Here is a 26976-nt window from a genome sequence, read left to right as displayed (position 1 = left end):
TCTAGAGTTGTCTGTCAGTCGGTTTAGACATCAGTCTGTCTTTGCGAATAAAGGTGTTAACATCGAGAGTGTTCTGCGTTCTTCACTTGAGGCTACTGAAAGAAACAACCTTCAATAAGATGGCCCCCGGGGGGAGGAGATAAATATACGACGCCGATAGATGAAACGATATGGACAGATAAAGCTTGTTTGCTTATGCTTACAAACCATGAGACATGGAGCAGCCCGCGCGGTCTTCTGTGGGTTTCGTGTGGGCTGCACTCGTCTGCTCTATAGCTGTTTGGTTTGGCAAAGAAGCGCTTATGACACTTTTCCCACACATTTTTTGTACCCAGTTTACGCACTTGTTCTTTCTCTTCTTTTCTGTAGCCATTTTCATGTTTAATCGGCAAACAGAGCACGTGTTGAGGGGTTGCGAGCTTTCGGAAAGGAAGCTTTTTCCCAGGGCTCACACTACGCCTACGTCGATTTGTTTCCATCCTGAGAGCCAGTCGCCTTGATGCTGCTCTAGTGTGGGAGTGAACTTGTTTCTAGTTTTCTGGCATGGCAAACATCCGGGTGTTCGGCGGTTGTTCAAATTTGTCTCCTGTCAGCTGTCGAAGCGAGTTGTTTCTTTTTTGCTGCAATCTGGTTTTAAGGACAGCGTTTGATTTATTTTATTTGAAGTGTCGACCAGGGAGAAGAAAGTTGGGTACGTACATTATGTTAATTGTGCCAAAAAGGTCAATGCAACGTAAATAAAAACAGAGACCAGCAAAAAAAAAAGGTTAAATGTTTAGATAGAAAACAAGCGTTATCACCCATTTTGCATAACACACATTAAGATAAGGATCATCGAACATTCGAATAAGCTCTTTTTGTTATGATCTCCTCTACAGCATGCTTTTTTATGAATTTGCCAATATATTGTGGGTCGAGCATGAAAATTAAAACAGCACATTCTTTTGTTTTCGAAGTCCAAAGGTCAATTGCGGTAGAAATGGCATACTTCGATAACATTTTCCTCGACACTTACTTTGTTGGGTTCTGGATCGTGAATTATTTCCTCCGCACGCGAAGCAATTAACACGCACACGGGCAAAATCAGCTTCTGAACTCATTTGATACCCCTGCGTTCGTCACTTGAAGTACCAGGTATTCCCATCCATCGATTCGATTTTTTCTTACATTCTGCTTTCTTTCACCTTCTTCACTTTCATGTTCGAGATTGTTATTTTTTTACTTGCGAGATTTACAATGCCTTCTTTTCTTTTCGCTTACTCCTTTGACTCTCCGGGGTCTTATTAATTCTGAGGTGTGCATTTCGCGAAGATGCATTTCTCGCCGGTATGCGGGTTGGTAGTTAGCTGCATTTATGTTTGGTCTTTGTATGCATGTGTGTGTTTGTGCAACATTTTTTGTCGATGGTATTCACTTTTTTTTTCTTGTAAACTTGAGTGCGCCAGTGGCATCTCCCGTGGCATGTAGGAAGCTCCGAGGCTCTTCCCGTGAGTGGCGGCCGGAGTCGCAGGAATTCATCAAACTCAGCAAAAACTCGTTCAATTATCCCGCTGCAATTAAGGCCGGGAAACCGAATGCACGAACGACGCAGCGAACCCGCGAGTCTTGCCGTGGGCAGGAATGACAGAAGGCTCGTCCAATCATTTCTCTTTCGACGTCTCAAAAAAAAAAAAATAAAGGGAAAACAGACACATCCCGTGGAATGGAATGGAATGGGAAACTGAGCGTCTACTCGCGTCCGCCTTCGTTCGGACTTTGAAGTTTATTGATTTGTGATCATTATCGTGAAGAATTTAGAGCCACCCAGCGCTACCGTCTCTCCGGTTGGACCCGCGAGCGGAAACTAATTAACTAATCTGTTGAACACTTCATTACTTTCGAACCGCGGAACTGGCCAGTGCTGCCAGAGATCCCGTAAGCGATCGAACGAGATGGTCTGGTTTCACCCGAGGCGTTTTTCTTCGAACGCTGCACTGGAGGGCCAATGTACTTCAGTACTTCAGCACAAAAACATAAGCAACTTCAATCACCTCCCGGGGGCTACTAGACCGGCTCAATCCTGGGGTGCATTAAATTCCGGCGGTAGCAAAACCGACGTAAAATAAAACTGCCAGCTTCTCGACGCCTCGGTCCGCGAAACGGTGGTTTTTCCGATGCGCTTCGAAAGATGACGGCTGCCTTTGGACAGTTGAAGAAGAAGCTTGTAGGCTTTGGAGTGTTCGTAAGAATCTGGATTGCGTCTGGGTGTTAGGACATCCCTTCCCCACTACCTCATCCCTTTCCGTTTGCTGCACTTCGACATGATGGTTGGCATCATTTTTCGATTTGCCCGGTCGGACGATTTTGCTCGGTAATTGCAAACCGGCTTTGTGTTTGTTTCTTTCTTTTATCCCTTTTGGAGACATCGTCGTAGTTTAGTGATCGCCAGATCGGGATCGGGATTGATTCCGGTTCGCGCTGCATTTGATACATTGATACGTGTTAATTATTTATTCTCGACGAGCCTCAAACCGACTAGGTTTGCGCTGGAGTTGGGTAGGAATGAAGGGATGTCCTGGAGTTATGCACTCGATTGGCCAGCTACATTTTGTTGTAACGTTCGGAAGCAGTTTTTCCTTCTTAGGCATCGGTTTGTAGAAATGAAAAATTTATCTTGAACAATAGGGAAGAGTAGGTATTTTCTCGCTGGTTATTTGAGGGTTTATATGGTCTATGAAAAATTACTTTGTAAAAATCTCATAATTTTCATACTTGAAATTTCATCATGCAAATTACGCACGAATTGAAGGTACTGCTTCCAATAATTATTGGAAAGCTTTATAGAGTAATTGTATCCCTTCCGGGAAGTGCGTATAAAGTACAAAAATGAAAAGCGATCTAATTTGTTGGTTTTTTGTGATCGCATTTTCCCACCCTGGAATTCCTCTTCGAGCAAATCAGCGAGTGCTTTTTTCGTGGTTATTTCCGCGAAGCTGTTTACCGTTTTCTTGTGGAATTTTATTTTCTTTATGTTTCCCAAACGAGGGTATTCCGGAAAAATCGGCTTGTAAAAGCGCTGTTTGCAAAGCGATAGCCCATTTATCGCTTGGGGATTTACGCTCGCTGGCGCCAGATGCCATCAAAGGGGCGCCTCATCAAGATGATTATTTGAGGTACATCAACATCAACAGCGAGCAAATGGTTCTCCGAAACGGTCCACGCTGGGACTCCGTGTGTAGCCTTTGGTTGAAAGCTTCGCGTAAAGGCATCGTAGGCAATTCCCGGTCCGGGAAAATGTGTGCTCCGGTTTCTGGAAAACTTGGCGCCCTGTCGAGTTGTGTTTAGGCGAGAGTCGCCGGGGTGTGAAAAATTCTGTGGGAAAAGCTAATTATTGACATAATCAGAGGCACCCGTGGCAATGCATTAATTGTGTGCCCAGAACCTCACCAACGTCTCACAAGGGACACGAGGGAATGCTCCGCAGCGGAGGGGTCTCAAGCTTCGTGCCTTCGGTTGCCGCATTTTTCCTCACCGTCGTCATGTTGATGAGGAACAGATGTTTCCACATGCCCGGCCTAAGACGTGCAGCAACGCCAGGCAATCTTAAAGGGGCTCTCGGAACAAGATGATTCCGGTTTCGGCCGGACATTCAATCAGCACACGACCCATCCTCGGAGCCTCTGATTGGACGTCGCGTTCCAGCGGAATTATGTATTCTGCCGAGCGAGCATAGCTTAATGTGACCATTGTGTCCGCGGAGTCGCTCGCGAGCCAAGTGAGAAGTTTTCCCGGTATCGCTGGGAACGGTTCAGGGGCTTGAAATGTTTCATGAATATTGCAAACGACATTTCGAACGGCGGGCTGACACTTCCCGGGCGCTGTAAGGTGAGGAGTTACAAAATTCCTGTCCTTAGTTGTACACACATACACTGGGGCCTAATGGGATAAATCAAGATAACGCCCAGATGTCGTCGGCCCGTGTGCTAATGTTTAATGAATGAGCCGCTGCTGTCTGAACTGGCCATGCAGCCTGAATGCAGCAACCGAAGGCCGGATTTTCAATCAATCTACGGTAATCGGGTGCTCTAACCATTGGAGAATTAGCGAAGAAGATCGTCTCAAGGTGCAGTTATCGAGAATTTTGCTGACTTTAATGGAACCTGTTTGATTTGTTCGTTCAATATTTAACAACACGATTTCTTTAACAAGACATATTTTGCACACACTTTATGCCGCAGGGCGTACTTTTTTCCGATAACATTTCCGATATAATTGATAGGGCACAATTCATACTAATTTTTATTGATGGAAATGTAAAGAATGCGTAGTATGTATTTAATTGAAATTTGTAAAGATTACGAGGAAAGCATGTTGTGTAATCAATCAAGCATGATTGGGTATTGTTATCACCCACATATTGATTTCACAGATCGAAACCAACTTTTTTTTTCATAAGATTTTGAATAACTGAAATAAAATTGCCCTTTCAATCAACTCGCATTAACATGTAATATAGGGGTAATGGATTGTTAAACATTGCAAATATAAATTTTTATGAAAACGGAACGTTTAGACAATTTGGTCTGAGCCTTTTCAACAAAATAAAAAATAATGAGAGCTTATTAAATAAAAAAAATGCGATCTATTGTTGGCAATTCTACCTGCTCCATTCTGTACGAAATAGACTCAATGTGGAATGGGACTTGTTACAAACATCTCCTAATGAATCCTTCTGCGAAACACGGAATGCTGCATCGTTCATAAATGCCACAATGTACACGTTGATATCGGCCGCACTGCAGTTGCATAACCGTTGGCGAGTACGTTTCGCTTTTGAATGTAACGTTTCCGAGCAGCATGAACCGTGTTGGCTTGAGAGGGAAAATGTGGTCAATTATTTACTTACTCGTTAGAATTTTTTTTGGAATTAATTAGAGGATTCGAAAAATGCTTTTAAAGAAGCTATCGAAAAAACTAGTGAAAACGAATCGATAGTAAAGGAGTAGTAGCGTTTAAATTATGAAACATTTCGATAAGAATAACTTGTACCATTTTAAAAATCAGGTTCTCAAAATCTTTAGCTTACAATTGTAAAGTTTTAACCGTAGCCAACTTTAATTGGCGCTTGAAAGCATAAATGTGATATATTGAAGCATGTGATGTATTGAATTCGTTTGAAGAATCGCTTTCCCAGTAACGTTTTTGCAGAGCTAGTTTTTCCAATTGCACGTGCCAACCTTCTATAGCCACCCGAAAGTTGTCCGCAAAGTGGGCAATTGAAATGTCTGCGCGTGTTGAAAACCGATTTGAGGAACGGACTAGCCCGTTAACAACCCAACCAACAACAACAAAATCCACAATCCGATAGCCTACACAAAACGGTCGCACGGAAAAGTCTTCCTCGAGTACTCGAATTTTCCCTACAGAATCACGTTGCCAGTGCGGTTGTGGCGAGCTCTTTGCAGCCTGGAAAGCTAGAAGTACTCTTTACAAACCAAACCGTGCTTCCTTTCAGCGACGATCACGTGGAAGTCGTGTTGCTTTTACGCCACATTAAACTCGCGGGTTTTAGTTGTGGGTTTTCATAACCACTACAACCGTAAGGATTGCCACGGGATCAAATTTTTTGCCGAGGCACAAAACAAATCCACAGTATCCTCCGGCTTGGGACGGTACGAAAGTTGTGTTGGGCGGCATTCTAGTCCGTGGAAAGTAGATACTATGAAGCCCTTAATGGTGGTGTATCGCTATGGAAACACAACTGAACGATATTAAATACAAAGTATTCGAAAAAACAACCCCGCAGTAAACTGCCTTGCGTGACGGGGACCGTTTCGTGATTTGCAGCCGTGTGCCAATTACTTATCCGACTAGTTTGACAAGAGTCTAATTGCGCACGCCATCGTGCGTTTGATGCGTTTGGTCGCGTGGCTGTTGCGCCGGGCGAGCGACCTGTTAATTGCGAGCGATCATCGCCGGGCCGACAATCGGGGTGCTCCGTCCAGATGAATTCCGATTCCGATAGTTTTATCTACGATTACTGGGAAATTGTGGTTTAGGTCGCGGGGGTTTCGCTCGGAATGAATAGTTTCACGTAGCGCTAAGCTTTCCGCATTTTCTGTCGTTCTGCTGTTCCTCGGTTGATAACTCCATCGACGGCGGTTTTAATTGGTACCACATTGTTACTTCAGCTAGAAGTTCATTAAAACGATGGTTGCTAAGCGCTTCATAATGAGTATTTAGGAACCGGATTTTCGTCTACTGTTTAATGGCATTTTGCGAGTTGAGTTAAATTAATAATTGCCGGGGTACATCTACTTTAGTTCTTTAAAATCCTCCTGCTTAATATCCAACACAGACGATCATGCACAATAGATTCACCTCGGTATCTGTATTAACTACAAGAATCGCAAACCACCGATCGTAAATTTAAACAAACACGCTCCCTGTCACATAAAGCAACTAGAAGATCGCTGACAGATGGAACACTTAGATAGTGCGACCAGGTAGCGACGCTTCGGAGCGTTGCCCTGTAACAGTACTCAAAAGAACTCGAGCGTCGTTGGCGTTTCCCAGGAGACCTGAAGCTAGGAGTACGGACCGACAACGATTCGCCACAATAAATCACCGCGTTTGGGTCTAGCCTTGATGGTGATCTACAACTTCATACCGTTTGTTGATTGTCGTGTGGGTCATTTTGTTGGAGGGAAAGGAACAAAACGAATAAAAGAACCACGGAGACCACTGTTTGGTGTTGGGCTGTCAGCTTCCGGAAACCCACTCAAGAGGGACGGGGGCCTGATCGTGGGGATCGTAGCATACAAATTATATCTCAATCAGCATTCGTTATTCCTTTTTGGGCTGAACCTACGGCAAACGAGCGGGTCGTAATGATGTTCCGAGCGAGCTCCGCTAAGGACTATATTCACTGAGTAACTCCGCGGACTACGCACTACGGTGTGCGCTTTACCGGTAGGCGATTTATACAGGCTGTTAAATCAGATAGCCAACACTATAGTCGGGCTTGTCTGTAAGGTGGTTTACGAGAACGAGACAAAAGGCAAAAGACGTTCTCCTCCACATAGTCTTTCGGAAGATTCGACCAGCGTCGTTGGTGGACGAAAACGTACAACTTCCCGCTCGGACTTTGGTGCAATTTATGGGCACACACACGGTACAGGAACACACCCCGTTGGCGATCAAGTTTTGCACCACCGTTACCAACTGGGGGACCGTCGTGATCGGGACCTAGTGATATCGAGGAACTAGAGGGCCAACCCAGGCTGGACGATACATAATCCTCGTTCATAGTTTGTAGCGAGCGGGATCTTGCCTGTTGTTGCCTGGAGTTGATCAATTCCCTTTTTTGGATTGATGTCTCCCTGCTTTCCCGAAGGCCAACACTAAAGGAACCAAGAACCACCCAAGGACCCTAGGGAACTCTTGTGGTAGGAGTCGGCGGAGTAACTTCTTAAAAATTGAGACATATATAGAGCACCACCGAGCGACATAGTCCAGTTTTTGCTTCAGGTTGGGCCGTGTCGTGCGAAGACGTCCATCAATGGGACACAAGCAGGGCACCAACTGCAGTCTTCTTGCATTCCGCCTGACTTCACCCCGGCAAGATGAGAGGGTTGCGGTTTTTGAGGTAACGCTGCACGCCAACCACGGATTGCTGCCTGTGCTTGTGTAAACCACCAACCTCTTTCGGAACCCTGGCGCGGATAGGCATTTCGTGTGGTGTGTGGTGCAACCCTCTTTGAAATGTTGACCATCTAATTACCTTCCCTCGACAGCGAAGCGACATTCGAGCCTCGAGATATTGCAATTTAATTAATTGTGAATAATTTCCGCACGGTGGTATCTACTTTCCGTCTGCGGTTCCTCCGTGCCGCCCTATCTCCTTCGGCTCACTGGAAACTGCATACTTGAATAGCTGGGGAATTTCGCGCACCATCGCCACCATCGCTTCACTGGCACCCATAACGGTCAAAGGCTTGCCTTCGCTTCTCGAATGCGTACCTACGCAGTTGAGGGAAGTGGAAGCTGAGCTGTTCCTTGAAAACGGTCATCGCTAGTCCATGTCCCCCCGGGGGACCGTCAGTGAACCTGGATGCAGATCTTCATGCCATTTTTGTTTGGGTGGGGGGTCTGTCCTGGAAATGTTCCCGGTGAATGGTAATGGTTTTCACCTGTTAAAGATCGAGAGTAGCTTATTTCGTCGAGGGTCGTTTTGCAAAGAACATGAACATGTAGAAGTTGCGACCGATTTCATTTGGTTCAGCCTGCATGCTGTATTTTTCATTCCACAGCATTTTAGAATATACAACTGGAAGTCTAATAACGCATTGCTGAGGTGGTTAGGAAATAAACATTTCTCGATTCAAGGTACATGTATTTCCCTGCACTCTAACCTTAATTACGTTTTCTGGTTGTTTTACCGATCAATTAATTTTGTTCAAATACTGGAAAGTAGACTCAGGTGGGGAATGGTGAAGCGCCATTAGTTATTCTGACATAATCCATTAGGAGTGCACTGGGTTCGAAATGAACCGTAAACTGACACATCAATCAAACGAAGAAGCTGCTCTTCGCTTTTGTCGTGGTATCCACATCCACATCAGTCCTGTAAATATTGATGCAAACTGGGGCCGATTCCACTGCATTTTTGCTCGAATTTACATCAGCGAAGGGCAAATGTGATTGATGTTTACTGAACCGATGATTATAACAGCACCTCACGTGCATTTTTTTATGCGTTCGACACCAACGCACAGGCATACCAGACGAACTAGTTATTATTTAGCAAGTACCCAACATTGATTAAAAACTGTTCGCGCTTTTATTTGGTTTAATTTTTCTAGTTTAAATGTCCATTCGAATTTTGTTAGTTTGCTCGATATTCCGTAAATTTGTCAAAAGAAACCGGTTTTTATGTTCGTCGTGTCCGTCATGTTCTATTTATAGCCATTCGATAGTGTCAGACGATGTGTGCGCAGCCGTAGCTTATATTTTACTGTTACTGCACTGGCATCCATCGCCTTCGTGGCGCAATCGGTTAGCGCGTTCGGCTGTTAACCGAAAGGTTGGTGGTTCGAGTCCACCCGGGGGCGGCGAAACTTTTTTGTTCGATCCATAGAAAACGACAAAAAGCATTTATGTCATACTTTTTATTAGATTGATCCATAGAAAACGACAAAGAGCATTTATGTCATACTTTTTATTAGATTGCTTCTGAAATGTATTTTATGTATACATATATTTTTTTATTTTTATCTGAGAAGATATAGATTTAGATAATAAAATTGAAAGCAGATTCGAGTGCACAGTACGTAAATGGATTTTACACAAGGTTTTTTTTATCTACAAACAGACGAATGACACAAAGAATCAAAGCGTTCCTAGTTCATATACAAATTTAAGTGTTCCTTTAAGTGTGACATTGGCAAAAAAAATTTTCTCCTTAACCATATTTGTAATTTGTTGGCGCAAAGCGAATTGGGTAGGATTTTGTTTGTCTTCTATGTAATCTGTATTTTCTGTGCAATTTTCAAAAAAAGTAAACGGATGAATGAAAAGTGAGCAGGCTTGGTACCAAGGTCAAATGTTCGTCTATACAATCAGTCTTCCAGAGGCTCGACCACCGACGCTATCCAATCCAAGTAGGACGCAACTCGAACGTACACGCCAGGCAAATCTCCTCCGCAGTTGATGCCATGCGAAATGATACCGACCTGGCGGTACTTCAGTCCTTCGGAAGTGCCAACCTCGATGTAAAGCGGCCCACCTGAATCACCTGGGCATAGGTCACTGAAAGATCTCTGTGAAATACGCTTTCCGATGGCACAGTATTGCGTTTCATATATTGTCTTTTTTAAAACCGGGTTCGATTCTCCAATGAGCTCGTACTTCTCCTTGCACTGATCGATCGGCACAGTGGTGAGACTTGACCCGAGCAATTGATCCAGTGATTCCTTTCTTATCTCCGTCATGCCCCAGCCCGCCGCGTACAGTTCTTCAGTCACGTCCATATCCTCTTGGCTGGTAGAAAGGCAAACGCTTGTCACTTTATCGCTGTATATAAAGGGACGATCCACCAACACAAGTGCGATGTCGTTTTCCTTCGAGATCCTGCGATACCTAGGATGCCGGATGAATGACTGCAAGAGAGCCCAATTAGAAAAGTTAAAAGAACGATAGCCTTTTTAAAATCTGCGATATCACCGCTTGCCAAACCTCACCATCACATCGCGATCCTGAATCCAGTGATTTTCTCTCTTACGTTCAAGTAGATTAGATGTTCCCATTCTTGCAATCACTTTCGTATGTATGTTGATAAAACAGTGTGCTGCTGTTAGTAGATAGCTGGGCGTTATCAGACTGCTACCACAAAACCAAATGGATGGATGTTTATGTCGTCTCTGAATGTTGAGTTTCCTCCCAAGTGCCGCAATGAATGGTAGTTCAGTTTTTTGACAACCCCAACACACCTTTTTTTCGATAAACTTTGAACTTGGAACGCTCCTGCATGCTTTAGTCGCAAACTCCGCGCCAGATAAGCTAGCAGGGGGACAGCATACAATATGCTCAGTCGCATTGGACCTACAGTGAGTAACGTTTTTCCATCGATGGTAAACTCTGGGCTGACGCCAGTCACACAATTCAGACCTCCGGCAAACACCAGTCTCGCCTGTACCAAGCACGCAATAGTCTCCTTCTTCACCCTGTGGAAGCCGGAAAGACGATGGTTTTTCTGTCGATTGAGAATGTGACACATTACACCAGCGGACTATGGAATATCCTCAAAATGAAGCGTGTTTCACTATGCGCACCAAACTGTTCACCAACAATCCCCTTCGCTCCGTAAATGACTAGAGTAAAAAGAAGTATGACCTTCGCCATCAGTAATCCCGGCTCATCTGAAGCACTCCTTATCGTAATTCCTCCAGTAATATACGATCCTGAGCGCGATCGATGAGCTAGAGAAGCATGGAGAATTTGAACTCTCACAACTTAACGTAGCCCTCCAACATCAACTGTTCAAATGAATAATCCAGTGCGTCAACAGCTACTTTTAAACAGTATTCACTCGTGATGATTGCACTAGATGATTGTGTTATCGACTGAAGGCGATTTTATTTACAGGTTTTGCCTCAGCACAAAGCAAGCTGTGCCATGATTATGGGAATCCGTGCCGTCGCAGTCATAACTGCGGCCGGAAAAGTCGTAATAGCTGCCTCTTTTTCGTAAACTAGGGTTTGGAAATGCAATTCAATGAACTCTGAGGGCAAAGCTTTAGTTTTGTTATTTTTAATTGATTAGTTCGTTTTGGTTTCTTCGCTCGTTATCTGGACTATCCTGTTTGTTAGGAAACCTGCTATCCATTGGGTATTGTCTGGCGATAAATTGTTCTGTTCTATATTTTTAATTTGTTGGTTCGTTTTGGGATTGTTTTATGCGTTTGAGAGCTCTGTGCATATGTGACCTGTGATTCGGTGTGCGTTATTCTTGTTTTTATTGTTAATATTAACTCTAGAGTCATAAACTAGAACGTTTATGTAGTCATTGGTCGTCATTTTTTTCGAAAACCAATAGAGGAGTCAGAGATGATTCTGTTGGCAACGAGTTGTTCATTAGTTTGCGTAGCACTGCGGTGTTCATAATGTTTCTTATGATAGGGAGTAGCGCTATTGGTTGGTAATTGTTGGTATCTTGGAAAGACCACCTGTTGAGTTTGGGGATTGCTATTATTGTTATTGTTTTGAATGGTTTTTAGAGTTTTCCTTCCTCCACCATTTTTTCTATTGTTATTTCGTTTAGGTTTATTTTGTATTTTATAGGAGACTTGATCGTGTCTAGGTGTCATGTTTTTTTTACTGATGATCATATGATGACACCAGCGGGAGATCAGATGACACATCCATAGTCCAAGACGGGACGCACTCAGCAGCAGTACAGCGCCTGCAGGCCCAAGGGATCCCGAATCGCGGAAGCCATACGGGTTATCAGGATCAAAATTCAAATTGCACGCTCAAACACCTAGTCGAGATGTGGCGCAAAAGACAGCCGGTTATCAAGTCCATTCCAAGTTGTTTAACGACAGACGCGCCCGGAAGCGGCAACTCAACGACTAAACGAGATAATTTTGGAACGCACAGAACAAGGGCAATGACGGTACACCTAGTTGAAAAATAATCAGCGAAACGTTGCAAGGAGAGTAGATCGTTAGACGACTCCGCCGCCACTACCGCTCGAATATTCCCCAAGCGTGTAATGGCGGATGTTGGGAATGCCATTCTGAAAGTTTGTTTGGTTTTCGGTGATTGCGGTGGCGTTGGGTTGGTTATCGTCCCGCTGTGTCTAAACGCCGGTTCTGGTCCGGGGTACTTAACTATTACTTTACTGTCCTTTCCTATGATCGATGCATACAACCAACAGTAATGTTTTTCTTTTTCTTATAGACAAACAGACGAATGACCCAGAGACTCAAAGCGTTTTTACTTCATTTGGAAATTTAAGTGTTTTTTTAGATGTCTTCTTCTTCTTCTTCTTTTTGGCGTAACGACCTCTTGGTCATGCCTGCCCGTTAAGGGCTTACGAGACTTGTTTCCCTGTTGTACGTGGATAGTCAGTCCTCTCGTACAGGGGAGGGTCCGGTCTCAGTTGGGATTCGAACCCACGCCGTCGAGGTAGTGAGCCCCGGCGCTCATGGGCCGAAACCTAGGATTTTTTTAGATGTAAGATTGGCATAATTCACCATTTTATTATCTCTCTATATTTGAAATTTGTTGGCGCAAAGCGAATTGGACAGGATTTGTTTTTTTGTTTTCGATGAAAGCTGATTTTTATTTGCAATATACAAAAAGGTGACCATATAAAAGAAAAGTGAACAGACTTGGTAACAAATGCCTAATGTTTGTCTACCCAATCAGTCTTCCAGAGTCCCTACCACCGACGCTATCCAATCCAAGTAGGACCCAACTCGAACATACACGCCAGGCAAATCTCCTCCACAGTTGATGCCATGCGAAATGATACCGAGCTGGTAGTACTTAAGATATATTATTCGTCCTCTTCGAGAGGAGACCGCGCTGATAAGCGGCCCACCTGAGTCACCTGGGCAGAGGTCACTGAAAAATCTCTCTGCAATCTGCTCTCCGATGGCACAGTATTGCGTGTCATATATTGTCTTTTTTAAAATCGGGTTCGCTTTTCCAATGAGCTCGTACTTCTTCTTGCATTTATCGATCGGCACAGTGGTGAGACGTGTACCGAGCAATTGAGCCGGTGATTCGTGTCTGCTCCCCGTCATGCCCCAGCCCGCCGCGTACAGTTCTTTAGTCACGTCCATGTCCTCTTGGCTGGTGGATAGACAAACGCTTGCCACTGTTTCGCTGAATATGAAGGGATGATCCACTATAACAAGTGCGATGTCGTTTTCCTTCGAGATCCTGCGAAACCTAGGATGCCGGATGAATGACTGCAAGAGAGTCCAATTAGAAAAGTTAAAAGAACGATAACCTTATTGAAACCTCCTATATTATCGCTTGCCAAACCTCACCATCACATTGCGATCCTGAATCCAGTAATTTTCTTCCTTGTTTTCAAGTAGATTAGATGTTCCCATCCTTGCGATCACTGGTGTTTTTATGTTGATAAGACAGTGTGCTGCTGTTAGTAGATACCTGGGCGTGATCAGACTGCTACCGCAAAACCAAGTGAAAGCATTTTCGTATCGTCTCCCGAGCGCCGCGATGAATGGTAGGTCACTTGCTCCACAACCCGCGCAATGAAATTCTACCTCTGGAATCATTCTTCGAATACTCCTGCATGCTTTAGTCGCAAATTCCGCACTAGATAAGTTTGCAGGGGGACAGCATACGATATGCTCTGTCGCATGGGACCTACAGTGAGTAATGTTTTTCCCTCGACGATGGTGGACTCTGGGCTGACGCCAGTCACACGATTCAGATCTCCGGCAAACACCAGTCTCACCCGTACGAAGCACGCAATAGTCACCTTCTTCGCCTTGTGCATGCCGGAAAGACGATAGTTCTTCTGCAGATTGCGAATGTGACACATTACAACAGCGAAATATGTAGTATCCTCAAAATGAAGAATGTTTCACTATACGTACCAAGCTGTTCACCAACGATCCGCTTCGCTCCAAAAATGACTAGAGAGAAAAGAAGTATGACCTTCGCCATCAGTTTCCGGCCCGTCTGAAGCCCTCCTTATCGTAATTCCTCGAATAGTAAACGATCCTGAGCGCGATCGATGAGCTAAAGAAACATGGAGAATTTGAACTCGCACAACTTAACAAAGCCCTCCTACGACTTCAAATGAATAATCCAGTGCGTCGATAGCTGCTTTTAAATAGTATTCACTCATGATGATTGCACTAGAAGATTGTGTTATCGTCTTTTATTTATGTAGCGCTTGGTTGATTTGGATTTAGGGAATTTTGGTTAGGGTTTTGGGTTTTGGATTTTTTTCTTTGATCTTTGGTTTTTGAGTTTTAAGCTTGGTTTTCGGGTTTTTTGGTGGGTTAATTTTGTTTGTTTTTTTGTTTTTTTGTTTCGATTGTTTTGGCCGTTGGTTGGGTCAATGATTAAATCACTCCATTGCACCGCCGGGGTCGTAGCGGCTGACCTACTCACAAAAACCACCACTGTACCGGCGTATGCGGTCGCCTGAGCATCGTCCCATTTCGTTATCGGAGTACACTGATGTGCCTTTACTCTCTAGGTTTCCGATCTGGATCCATAGATCCTTGGTGTCGGTTGTGCTGTCTATTTGTGCTAGTATCTCTTCATATTTATGTGTTTTATATTCACTTTTCGTACTCCTGAATTTTATTACTCATGTGGTAGGAATAAAGGAAGGATATCGTAAGGAGGAAGGAAGTGAAGAACAGTCACGATGTAGGAGGCAAGAGGCGGTAACGAAAACTGGCGATGGACAAATTGTGGTCGAACAGATCACTCACGGCATTGAAGGTATGTAGGGCTTGCAGCCATGTAAGTACGCACAAGCAGAGGTGTCAAGGTTGGAGAGTAGGATGTTTGCAATAAGCAAAGAGCATGCGTTATTGTGAGGATCCTTGTGACTATCTAGCGCTAAAAGTTGGCACTTGGTGTGCTTTTAGGTGTATCATTTGTAATGTGCTGGCGCAAAGCGAATTGGGTTGGATGTTTTTGTTTTCGAATAAAGCTGTATTTATAAAACAAGTAAACAGAAAAAATTGAGCAGACATGGTAAGAAAGGCCAAATGTGTGTCTACCCGATCAGTCTTCCAGAGTCCCGACCACCGACGCTATCCAATCCAAGAAGGGCGTAACTCGAACGTACACGCCAGGCACATCTCCTCCACAGTTGATGCCATGCGAAATGATACCGATCTGGCGGTACTTTGGTCCTTCGGAAGTGGCGACCTTACGGTAAACCGGCCCACCCGAGTCACCTCGGCAGAGGTCACTAAAAGATCCCTCTCCAATCGGCTCTCCGAGGGCACAGAATTGCGTGTCATATACTATTGTTTTCTTGAAGAACGGGTTCACTCTTTCAATGTTCTCGTACATCTTCTTGCACTCATCGATAGACTTAGTGGTGAGACGTGTACCGAGCAATTGATCCGGTGATTTGTTTCTTATCTCCGTCATGCCCCAGCCCGCAGCGTACAGTTGTCCAGCCACGTCCTCTTGGCTAGTGGAAAGGCAAACGCTTGTCACTTTATCGCTGTATATGAAGGGATAATCCACCAACACAAGTGCGATGTCGTTTTCCTTCGATACCGAGCGAAACCTAGGATGCATGCTGACTGACTGCAAGAGAGCCCAATTATAAAATTAAAAGATTGACAACCTTATCGAAACCTTCTACATCTTCACTTGCCAAACCTCACCATCACATTGCGATCCTGAATCCAGTCATTTTCTTCCTTTCTTGCAAGTAGATTAGATGTTCCCATTCTTGCGACCATAGGCGGTTTTATGTCGAAAAAACAGTGTGCTGCTGTTAATAGATAGCTGGGCGTAATCAGACTACTACCGCAAAACCAAGTGAAAGGATTCGGCTCAAATCGACTCGGAAATTTTTGTATTCCCCCGAGCGCCGCAATGAATGGTAGTTCAGTTTTCTGACATCCCGAACAGGCAGGTATGACTCTGGGTAATATACTTGGAACACTCCTGCAGGCTTTAGTCGCAAACTCCGCGCCAAATAAGCTTGCAGGGGGACAGCATACGATGTGTTCTGTCGCATGGGTCCTACAGTAAACAATGTTTTTCCATCGATGGTAAACTCTGGGCTGACGCCAGTCACACAATTCAGACCTCCGGCACACACCAGTCTCGCCTGTAGCAAGCACGCAATAGTCACCTTCTTGTGCAAGCCGGAAAGACGATGGGTCTTCTGCAGATTGAGAATGTGACACATTACACCAGCGGACTATGGAATATCCTCAAAATGAAGAGTGTTTAACTATACGCACCAAACTGTTCACCAACGATCCGCTTCGCTCCAAAAATGACTAGAGTAAAAAGAAGTACGACCTGCGCCATCAGTAATCTCGACTCTTCTGGAGCCCTGCTCTTCGTGATTCGCCGAGTAGTATACGATCCAGAGCGCGAACGATGAGCTATAAAAGCATGTAGAAGTTGAACTCGCACAACTTAACGAAGGCCTCCAACGACTTCAAATGAATAATCCAGTATGTCAAGAGCTTTTAAATAGTATTCACTGATGGTGATTGTACTAGAAGATTGTGTTATCGTCTCAAGGCGATTTTATTGAATGTCTTAGTTTTTTGTACTTTTTATTTTACGCTATCGTTGCGTACATTGTTTTCAAACAGAATAAAATAAATAAGTCGTGTGAAGGGCTTCATAGTTAAACTATTCTTCGTTGGTGTATGAACGCTTGTATAGACTCATGATGACCTTTCGAATTGTTCTGAGAAAGATGTATGGCACAGTTTTAGTTGGCAAATAGCTAATGCTCTGTGGTTCATTGTCGTACTAACATTGATTGTCGATGAGATTCATTCGTATGAATCACCAGGTATGGATAGTGGTGGGTATTAAAAATAAAAAGTATCAATTGCCTCACTCTAGCGTAAACCTTTAATTATTAACATTAAAAAGTGTGCTTTGATGGTGCTCACGCGTGTCGACCTTGAGGAGAATTGCTTCATGACATATTTGAAGTTTCAGCTAATTTAAAAATAGAACAAGTAATTTTGAAAATATCCAATAATAAAAATGATATGAAAAAAGTCAGATTTTTCACATCAAACCGTTACAGAGTTATAACATAAAATAAGATAACAGTTCCTGTTTGGTGCAATGGCTTGTTTTGTGTTTAAAAAACCCTTTCTGGCACTTAAAGTTCAATACTTGGTAAACATAATTATTAAAGCAGTTTTAACTCTTTGGTCAACTCACGCCAATTATCCATCAAAATGGCCAACCCTGTCTGGTGTAAGAAACACGAGCTCATCCTCCCACCCTTCGGGCAGAGATCGAAAGCGTACCAATTTATTATTATCCTCACAAGTTAAGTTAGCGCTAGACTACCTAATTAGCAGAAACGACCGGGATTCACCAGACGCGTGCTGCACCACCGTACAGTAAAGTATTTTCAATTTCTTTAAAGCCACCCAACGGGATGGCATTTTCATAAATTCTCCGAAAGCAAAACTTTCACGCCTGGCCAAGCCCGGGACGCTCAAACTCCTTTGTGGGACGGGCAGCCGGTGTCCGGATGGCAGCCTCTTACCAGGCCGGAACTTAAATTACATCACTTTCAATTACACTGATTAAACTCTTCCAGAGGGGGTGAAGAAGCTACGAGTTGCTGGTAGGACAATATTTGCCGTCTCACAGTAAAGTTTCGCTTGCTCAAGATTTAACCCGGATGTCGGAGAGCTCGACTTTGCCCCGCCTGGTTTTTTTTTAAACCCACCGAGAAGGGCCGAGAGAAAAGTTGTCCCCGTTAAGACCTCGTTAGGAGTCCTTTTTAGCCGTTTTCATCCGCATACCGACTGGACGCAACAGCAAAACGGAAGAAACAAGCCAAACTAACGTTAAATGAAGTGCGTCAAAATGATGCGACAAGTGAAAGTTTACTCAGAGCGCCTTTCGCCATTTCGTACCTTTGGTGAAATGATCCAGAACTAATCCGGCAAAGTGTGTTGACCAGTTTGGAGCGCATGAATATTGATCCCTTCCGCATTGTCGCCGCATCTGCTCCGCAAACTAGAATTCTGTGACACTTTTGAGTGGAGAAGCAGGTTAAGGACTAGAGTAGTTGCTAGGTAGAGTTTTAAAGCTTTCAAGGACAGTCTACCGTTGTGTTGACTTTAACAAAATTATTTAAATAGTTTACAAAGAAGGTGTAGAAAGTGCAATTAAAATTGAATCATGCCCCAATGGTGGCAGTCAATCACTGTTGTAAAGTAATAGCCAAGAGGTACTCGCATACCAATGTTTTTGATTGGTTTTTCAGTATCAGCAAAGTCTGGTAATGTAATTGCCTTGTCTTCATTCTTATGCCTTTATTTCCATTTCCTCTCTTTCCAGACTGAACAGTTCGCGGTGATGTGGGTGCTTTTCACCGTGATCGTCCTGGGAAACTCGGCCGTGCTAGTGACGTTGATGCTGAATCGGACCCGCAAGTCACGAATGAATTTCTTCATAAAGCAGCTCGCCATAGCCGGTAAGACGCCGTGATGGACTGGGTGTCAAAAATGGCTTTTCCAGTTGATATGCTCACATATTGTGCGTTTTTGTATCTTTTGATGGATCATATTAAGAACTGTATAAAGCAGAATATTAATTATACTCTGATGCCGGCGATATACGTTCCCTTCGTTAATGGGAAATTAATAATAGCAACAAAATAAGCTCTGATGGCAGGGCATTTAATGGCGTTGCAACAGGATGCGTGCTGGTTCGAAATTGATTTTCTGTACACTTGAAAAATGATTACACTTCACCTGTTTCGCGCATTTTATTAAATATTGAAGATCGTTCCAGGGCTCTCAAAATACGGCGAACTCTGCTGTTCGGGCAACCAACTTACGTTGCTGAGAATGGAAGATTGGAAAATCCTCGTTGGCTTAAACCTGGCCAGTTCCTCAGTAATGAAAAGAACGTCTGAGTCGTTCCGAAAATTGAAATCATTATTGCTATAAAACCGGTCCCGAGCGATTAACGATGTTCGCTAGTCACTGTCAAGCTTCTTCGGGGAGGCTCTGGAGGATTTGGGTTGCGGGACAGGTTTGTTCTAGGGTTTGAGAATATTCACGCCCCAACTGGATAATCCTTACGGTCGAGAGTAATAATCCGGTTTATTGTTTGCTCTTTCTAGCTCTGTTGAACGAAGGAACGGATTCTCAGGCAAAATGATTTCGGAACCAATTTCCTGAATTTTGTTTGAGCAACGAATGGCGACTTCCTGCAAATCTTGTAAGAATGCAACAAAAAGTTCGAATCGCTCGTAGCTCTCCTGAAGCAATCCGCATGACGGAATTTATTTCGCTTGCGCTGATTCGTTCGTCATTTTGGCGCTTGGCTGCGGAAAGTTTGATCATAAAGGGCGTACGCCAGACATTTTTCTTTTCCACTGATGTGATGTGTGCTGGCAACCTTTCGGAAGGGAAAATAAAGGGAGTAAAAACGCGACGCCAGCCGAAATTTCCTTCGAACCATTCGAGCATATCTACTTTAAACGACGCTTTTATGCGACGTTGCGGGTGATTTGACGGGAAACCACCAAAGCAGGGTGGATCGTCCCTCCCTTTCGGACTTGAATGGTCACTTGGGAGGGGTGTGGTTTTCTCCCCCAGTCACTCCTTCTTTCACCCACTCGCACACTTTCGGAGTGCAGGAAATGGGGTCAAACTTTCGTCATTCTACAAGTTGAATCATCTTGTGCTTTTCATTTTATACCTTTTTTTTCACTCCTGCCACCGCAAACTGTCTTTTGGGGTTGATTTCTTCCTACTGAGGATTGGACTAGGAAGCGCAAGAAAAGGAGACACGACTGCGTCTTTGAATGTCGTAAAGATAACAACAGCACAATCATCAATCCCGTAAACACGAACCGGCGATGAATATAAATTATGCTCTCGTTTGAAGCGTTTGTTTGTTCCGATGACACTTTTCTTTCCCCCCCTCCCTCTCTCTTTCCTTTTATATAGTTTTCTTCCTTCTCAGTTATTTTCCAAGCTTCCGGAACGCACGCCGTATTGTTTGTTTGACCCGTGGTTGTCTCATTTTATAGCCTTATGTTTGCTTCGGGCGCACTCATGTCTTATGCTGGGGTGGATCATGTTTTTCATTGAAAACATTGTGCGCTTGTGAACCGGCGGTGGACGAAACAGAAAAGACCTGAATTGGGGGGGAAGGGGGATGGAAGGAGGAGGCAAACATAGCGGGTGGATCATGAAGATGCACAATTTGTTGTCCTCGGACTGCACGCTCCGTTTGGTTGACCCAAAATCTTGCTCCCCTTTCCTCTCCGTTCGGGGCCGTACGGAAGATCAGGGACGAACCGGAATCGATTTTCCATTTTCCACCATTTGTTTTCTGTTGTTTTCCTTCGGTCGGTGACATTCGGAGCGTAGGAAAAGTTCGCTTCGTGCTTACGAGGCCACACTGTTCCATATTTTACGCGACAATAAGAAAACCCGGGGATCGACACAATTAAAGATAATCTCGTGCTAATGGAAAGTACGGTCCGAGTTGGGAACAGGGAAAGCAAACCGGTGGATGCAGTGCGCAAAAAAGCAGGACGGTTCTCCCAACTCGCGAGCCGTAAAATATTTACGCTTCATTTGATGAATTTGCGCTTATGCTGGTGGAAATCGTGGAATGCAATTATCATTAGCTAAAAGCAAGTGGAAAATGCGGCGGAGAAGTTCGAATGGAATTGTTTTGCAGAAGTTGTTCGTTCGTTTCATACAAGGTTTACATCGTGTTCCAATCTAACTAATGACAAAATGTCTGCAAGTGAATCGAGGCAAAGGTAATGTTCAATAGAATATTTTATTTCTGAACCTGGGTTCGTTTAGAAGTCACAAAAATCTACATTCAAATGGTGAACTTTTTTGCAAAACTCGTTTTCCAAATTCAATCCAACTCCATGCAATCCAAAGAAGAGTTCCATTTTTAATTCATCTACTCCGCAACAAGCAAGAAAAACAAACAGAAACTAGCTCGGAAAATTATTTACGCTTCACGCACACTGGGCAACGAGATCGGAGAACAACTTCATTCAATTACACGTCCCCATTACTTCGGCTCATAAAAATAACATACTACCGTTCCGTTTTTCTCCGGAGGCGATGCCAACGGTGGGTCGTCATATCTTAACCACCTCTCATAACTCGAACACGCGAAAAGGAACGGCGGCTCCAGATGGGGGTGGAGAGCGGGAGTCCTCCGAGTCCAGACTTCTTCTCACTTTAGCCGGGAACTATGGCGGGAAAGCGAAACGTTCGCTCGTCGACCACCGGCACTGGTCGGGTTCGGTAGATCTAGTGGCACATAAATTACGAGTAGATTTATGCGAGCACTCCGTTACTATTTATCGCGATTTACACGCTGAGTAAACGAGGCAGAATTTATACCGGAGAGCGTACGGGGTGGCCGAAGGGGGGAGCGGGCGAGTAATTCGGCAGTGATTGCATTTGTTTCTGACCGAGGGCTGAGGGATGAGGTAATAACTGAAGGGAAAGCAGGTGGTTTCCCGTGTGGGTAGAAAGTGTCTTTGGTTGATTTGTTCTAAAGAGTGGTGCTATTTGGATGGTGATACTTAAATACGACAGAAGTAAGTTGTTACTTACAGCTAGGGTCATAATGTTGAGACTGTTTCGTTTGTGATATTATAATTTAACACCATCAAGGATCCAGTGGCCGGTTTAAACGAGTTCAACTTCGGTTAACTTATAAATGCTTTCTGAACCTCAAACCAAGACTAGTAAACTAAATTTACCATGCCATCATTGAATGGTGTTTTACGCAACAGGCTTGCGATGGTATTGATTTATGATTCTTGTCTTCATTAATTATTTTGTTGTTGTATTTCGTTTTTTCAGTAGTTTTCTGACATATCTAATTTTATTTCATTATATTCTATCGTGTTTGAGTTAAATCGAAGTGAAATTAATTAAAAATGTTGCTACCATGCTGCAATAAATAATTAAATAAATTTATTTTTTGTTTTACTTTTGAGAGCTCTACAAAGCAATCTATATGATTATATTAATTTATTGATGTCGTAATAATTAATTGTTTTGCTTTTGAATTGTGGTTTGTTTATATTTTTTCTTATTTGCTAAAGTATTATTGAATTCTCGTATATTTCAATGAAATTGAGTGAAATCTATAAATTGTGCCGTATATTTTCTTTAGAATTTTGCATATCATGTATTTAACACGTTGTATTTGTGAGCATTTACTTTTATTACAATCTCTTTTATATTTTTTACAGATCTGTGTGTAGGTTTGCTGAGCGTCCTGACGGACATCATATGGCGCATCACGGTGGTTTGGCGTGCCGGAAATGCCGCCTGCAAAGCGATCCGATTCGTGCAGGCGTGCGTCACCTACGCCTCCACGTACGTCCTGGTGGCGCTTAGCATCGATCGGTACGATGCCATCACCCATCCGATGAACTTCTCCGGCTGCTGTAAGTATACATGACCTCCGCCTCGCCCGGTGCTCCTTACTATCTCCCTCCCTTCCCCTGTGAGCCGATCGGTTGATCAATGGTTTGTCGTTTGCTTTTGCTTCAGGGAGCCGCGCTCGGAGGCTGGTGGCAGCCGCTTGGAGTTTCAGTATCCTTTTCTCCCTACCGATAACATACTTTTACGAGGAGCGACTAATACAGGGTTAGTGTACCGCATCTGCTCGCACGCGAGTCGAAGATCGAAGGTAGAACGGAGGAAGAACATCAAACTCACTTCCGGTTGCATTCGTTTTGCAGGAAAAATGCAATGCTGGATCGACCTGGTAGAGGCGTGGCGGTGGCAGCTTTACATGTGCTGGGTGTCGGGATCACTCTTCGTCGTCCCTGCGCTCATCATTTCCGCCTGTTACGCCATCATCGTTCGGACAATTTGGGCCAAAGGCACCATTCTCGGCCCAATCGGTAAGATTCGGCAATATTTACCACATTTTCCTAGGCCATTAATGTTCGTCCTTTCTTTTTCAGATCGAACACACAATGGGATGGCGGACCTGGCCAGTAGGAGGGCCAGTTCGCGTGGCATCATTCCTCGCGCCAAGGTGAAGACGGTCAAGATGACGATCGTGATCGTGATCGTGTTCGTGGTGTGCTGGTCACCGTACATCATCTTCGATTTGCTGCAGGTGTTCGGCAAGATTCCGCCAACGCAAACCAACGTGGCCATTGCCACCTTTATCCAAAGTCTGGCCCCGCTCAACTCGGCCGCCAACCCGCTCATCTACTGTCTCTTCTCGACGCAAGTTTGTCGCATGATCAAGTAAGTGAATAGGTGAAACCCATGCCATAAAATGCTTCTGTTAAACAATTATCTTAACAAGCTCAAACAAAACCATGTAGAGTTGTTGTAGAATGGCTTGAGGTGAAATATAGACTGAACAAATTGTTGGAACATTGTAAATCATACTTTACACTTGCAAACGAAACAGATGGATGTTGCTATGAAGATTCTTACTGACTAGCTCTTTAATTATAAAAAAGGAAATGAAAAATCCTTAGGCTTTTCAACTAAAACAACAACAAGAAAAACTAACAACATACATCAAATAAAAAAGCTTGATCATCGGTATTACGCCCATGTTGCAATAACAACAGATTAGATTCGTGTAAATTCAAATTAACTTTTTACAAATAAAATGCTAACGTCTGTGTTTTCCATGCGATGGAAAAGCAATCTTCGCCAAAACAGATCGCATATCCCTGGAATTGAATTGTGGATTTCAATTCCAAAACGCCGTGAATCAATGGGATTCGAAGAGTAATTTAAAACCGAAGAAAATTGATATATTACTGCCTGGGCTTTGCGTTTGGATTGCAAAACCGTCCGAATCCAACATGTGTTCAATTTACGAGCGTAATAATTTGCCGATGGCTGACGCTGGAAATGCGATTGATGGTGCAGATAATTTCGCCACAAGATGAAACGTGCCCCGGCCCTCGGCTTTTCGGGGCCGGCGTGCGTCATGTTGCGAAATCATCAGACGTCATCTGGTGCGAACCCCTCTTTCTCCGCCGCTAAGCAACGTTTGCTGACTTTAAAACTTATGAATCATCGTCCTCCGCAACCCCACGCACACAAACACATTTCGTGGGAAAATTAGTAGAAGTTTTTCTCATCATCGCTTTTCCTTTCCTCTGCTTGTAGGAGACTGCCGCCCTTCCGATGGTTGTGGTCGACGAAATGGTGCTGCCGGCCGCACGATTCCGGCAACCTTCCGCTCGGCAACGGAACGACGGCCAACGGGACGGCACACGGCCGTTTCCACAACCACAACAGCAGCGACTCGATGCGAACGCTGACCACTTCGTTGACCGTTTCCCGGCGATCCTGCCTCCGCCCGCCCCGGGTCGTCATCGTCGAGCGGCCAAAGACGGAACTCGCCATGTCTGAGGTGTAAACTCCAGGTTCGCTGTGGAGGAACGCTGAAACACAAGATAATGTTGCGTGGGACGACACTAACCACGACGAGGCCACGCTGTAAAGCGGAATAAATGTGAAACCATAAACACAGCGACAAGAAGCTGTTAGCAGGCGAAGCTAGATCACGGTCGCGCGATACGACGGCTAGAAGAAAGCTAGTTGCCAATCGTCGGTTGGTCATTTAGGCTAGTGTATGAAACAGGAGAAAAAGAAATAACGTAGGAGGTTTCGAGGTTTGAAGGACAATGTTTCTCAAACTCGGTTAGAGGCTAGAAGAGGGAGGAAGCAGAGGAAGAGTTGAAATGCAACCTACCGACCGGTGGATTAGAACAGAAGAAAAACAAACTGGAAAACCGCACCAAGAAGAAGGACTCCGACAACTTCTAAAAGAAAGTCAAACGATAGGATGACAAAGTGTCATTTCTGGAGCTTAATCCAAGGCTTGCGGCCGACTTTTCGAGGCAAGAAAAATCCTTCCAACAGCTTGGTCCATGCCTCATGCGTCACTAATTGTTAGAGGCTAGAAGTGGGTTGAAGAAAAATTACTCCAGATTAAAAGAAACATCCCGGGCCGAATGAGGTTTCCGGGCCAGACAAAAGGGGCGTGAGGAGCTCATACTAATGACCAAGTCCACGTGGTCCGAGTGCGGTCAGTGACTCCGGTGCTTAACGGTTGGGTTGCCGGTTTGATGAATCTCACAATGAATGACCCGACCAATGGAGGAGTTTAACAGAGGTCGCTGAGATTAGGAACTCGACGAGGCGCTAGCACGCGCCACACTTGGGAAAGGCAAGAAAGCCCTTTGCAAAAGACGTGTTGTCGTGTTCAAGTTCTTGGCCGGCCGGCAAGGATTGTAGGCTTTAGAAGGGCCTAACCTCAGCGAAACTACGAAACCGACCGAGGGCCAATAAGATTTATGCACGCCCATTACCGTAAATGTGTGCGCTGTATACTGTGTGTGTATGTATGTATTTTTTGTGTGAGGGTGTGTGTGTGTGTGTGAGTGTGTATGTGTGTGCTATGTAAATGTTGCAGCATTCATCAGGACCGTTTAGTGTAGGCCATTTTCTCCACGGGTTGATCGGTTGAAAGGATTTGGCTGAGAAATTTGCGCTCGGCAATCTGTGAACGTAGGAGGGAAGAAGTGAAGCAAAGCAACACCGCAAAGATGTATATCCAGCATAGATAAACTGAGCCGATAATAAAAGATGGCCCACAACGAAGGAACGGTTCGGTCACAGCACCGAGAAAAGACAAAACACAAGGGCTATCCCTTCGAGAAGAAGACGAGGTGTCCGGATTTGCCGCTCTGTCGTTGTCTATTTTTTGTCTCAACCACTTAAACACTCTTTCCGGTTCCCCCCAGAACCCGAGCCCATGAAATGCTCTTTTCCGCGCGTATGTAAATAAGATCCAACGCGGTTTTCCATAAAGATAATTCCACGTCCAAGCTGACATGCAATCCGACATGTTTCGGAAAGCTCAAACGACGCGCTTTCTCGCCCTTCTCGCCGTACTGTTTGCTTGTCTGTCTGTCTGTCCCCTCTGTTCCTCGTCCTGTGGACAACTTGTGTCAAGCGTGTACGGAAAAATTTATTCCTTTAAAATGTTCTCCACCGTAACCAAAAAGCGCACGGTTCTTATAGTGAGTGGAAATGTGAGTGCGGAGGAAACATATAGGAAATAAAATCAAATAGAAACCATTCCGAACATTCGTGGAAGACGTGTGATGGAAAGAAACGTCCTTTCATAAACTCTCTTAGCGAAAGAAGGAATGTCACTTCAAGGGAAGCGGTTGATAGAGTTGAATTCCGGAAACAAGTCTCGTCTTCCCGGTCGAAGCCGGATGAACGCCTTGTGATGTGGTATTTGGTTACCAAGTGGAAAAGCTTTCCGCAATCGCACTCGGTAGGGGAAAAGCGAATAATTTCCCCATTATCTGGCCAACCGAAGGTATTTGGTTTCCGTAGGCTTCGACGTAGGCTGCTGACGTCGATGGAAACCCAGCCCGCAATCGATCTCGATGCAGGGCGCGACCTTTGCGAACTTAAATCTGGCCCTTGACGCTCAAAGAGAAAGCAAATATAGTGAACCACATGAATCACGCAAGAGTTCAGTGAACTAGGGAATTGAGTTTGTCGAAGAAAAGTCCCAACGACTCACGAAACCCGGAAATGGCACCGAAAGCTGAGCCTTGAACCTCCTCCTCGGCTGGGTGAGGAAAATGGATGGGCTCGGATTTCCTTTCTCTGATAGCAATCTTTTTCAGTCTGTTTTGATGACGTCGACCGTAAACAGTCCAACTCAACATAGCCTGCTGTGT

At 44.4% G+C, this 26976-nt stretch overlaps 1 protein-coding gene and 1 non-coding gene across 2 annotated transcripts in view; both read left to right on the top strand.

Moving 5' to 3' along the window:
* LOC131284162 (cardioacceleratory peptide receptor-like) overlaps nt 1-24629 on the top strand; it is a 35910-nt gene extending 11281 nt beyond the window's left edge. Inside the window, exons 3-8 of the mRNA XM_058313016.1 lie at nt 18561-18696; nt 22477-22674; nt 22781-22876; nt 22972-23136; nt 23200-23491; nt 24377-24629. Coding sequence (XP_058168999.1) covers nt 18561-18696; nt 22477-22674; nt 22781-22876; nt 22972-23136; nt 23200-23491; nt 24377-24629 — 1140 coding nt within the window. The remainder of the gene's footprint in view (nt 1-18560; nt 18697-22476; nt 22675-22780; nt 22877-22971; nt 23137-23199; nt 23492-24376) is intronic.
* Nucleotides 9019-9092, top strand: Trnan-guu (transfer RNA asparagine (anticodon GUU)). The gene has a single exon. It is a non-coding gene; the product is annotated as a tRNA-Asn (tRNA).
* Nucleotides 24630-26976: the final 2347 nt, after the last annotated feature.

This window comes from Anopheles ziemanni, chromosome 3, assembly GCF_943734765.1.
Source record: "Anopheles ziemanni chromosome 3, idAnoZiCoDA_A2_x.2, whole genome shotgun sequence".
Lineage (NCBI taxonomy): Eukaryota > Metazoa > Arthropoda > Insecta > Diptera > Culicidae > Anopheles > Anopheles ziemanni.
This window is presented reverse-complemented; position numbering and strand designations above follow the sequence as displayed.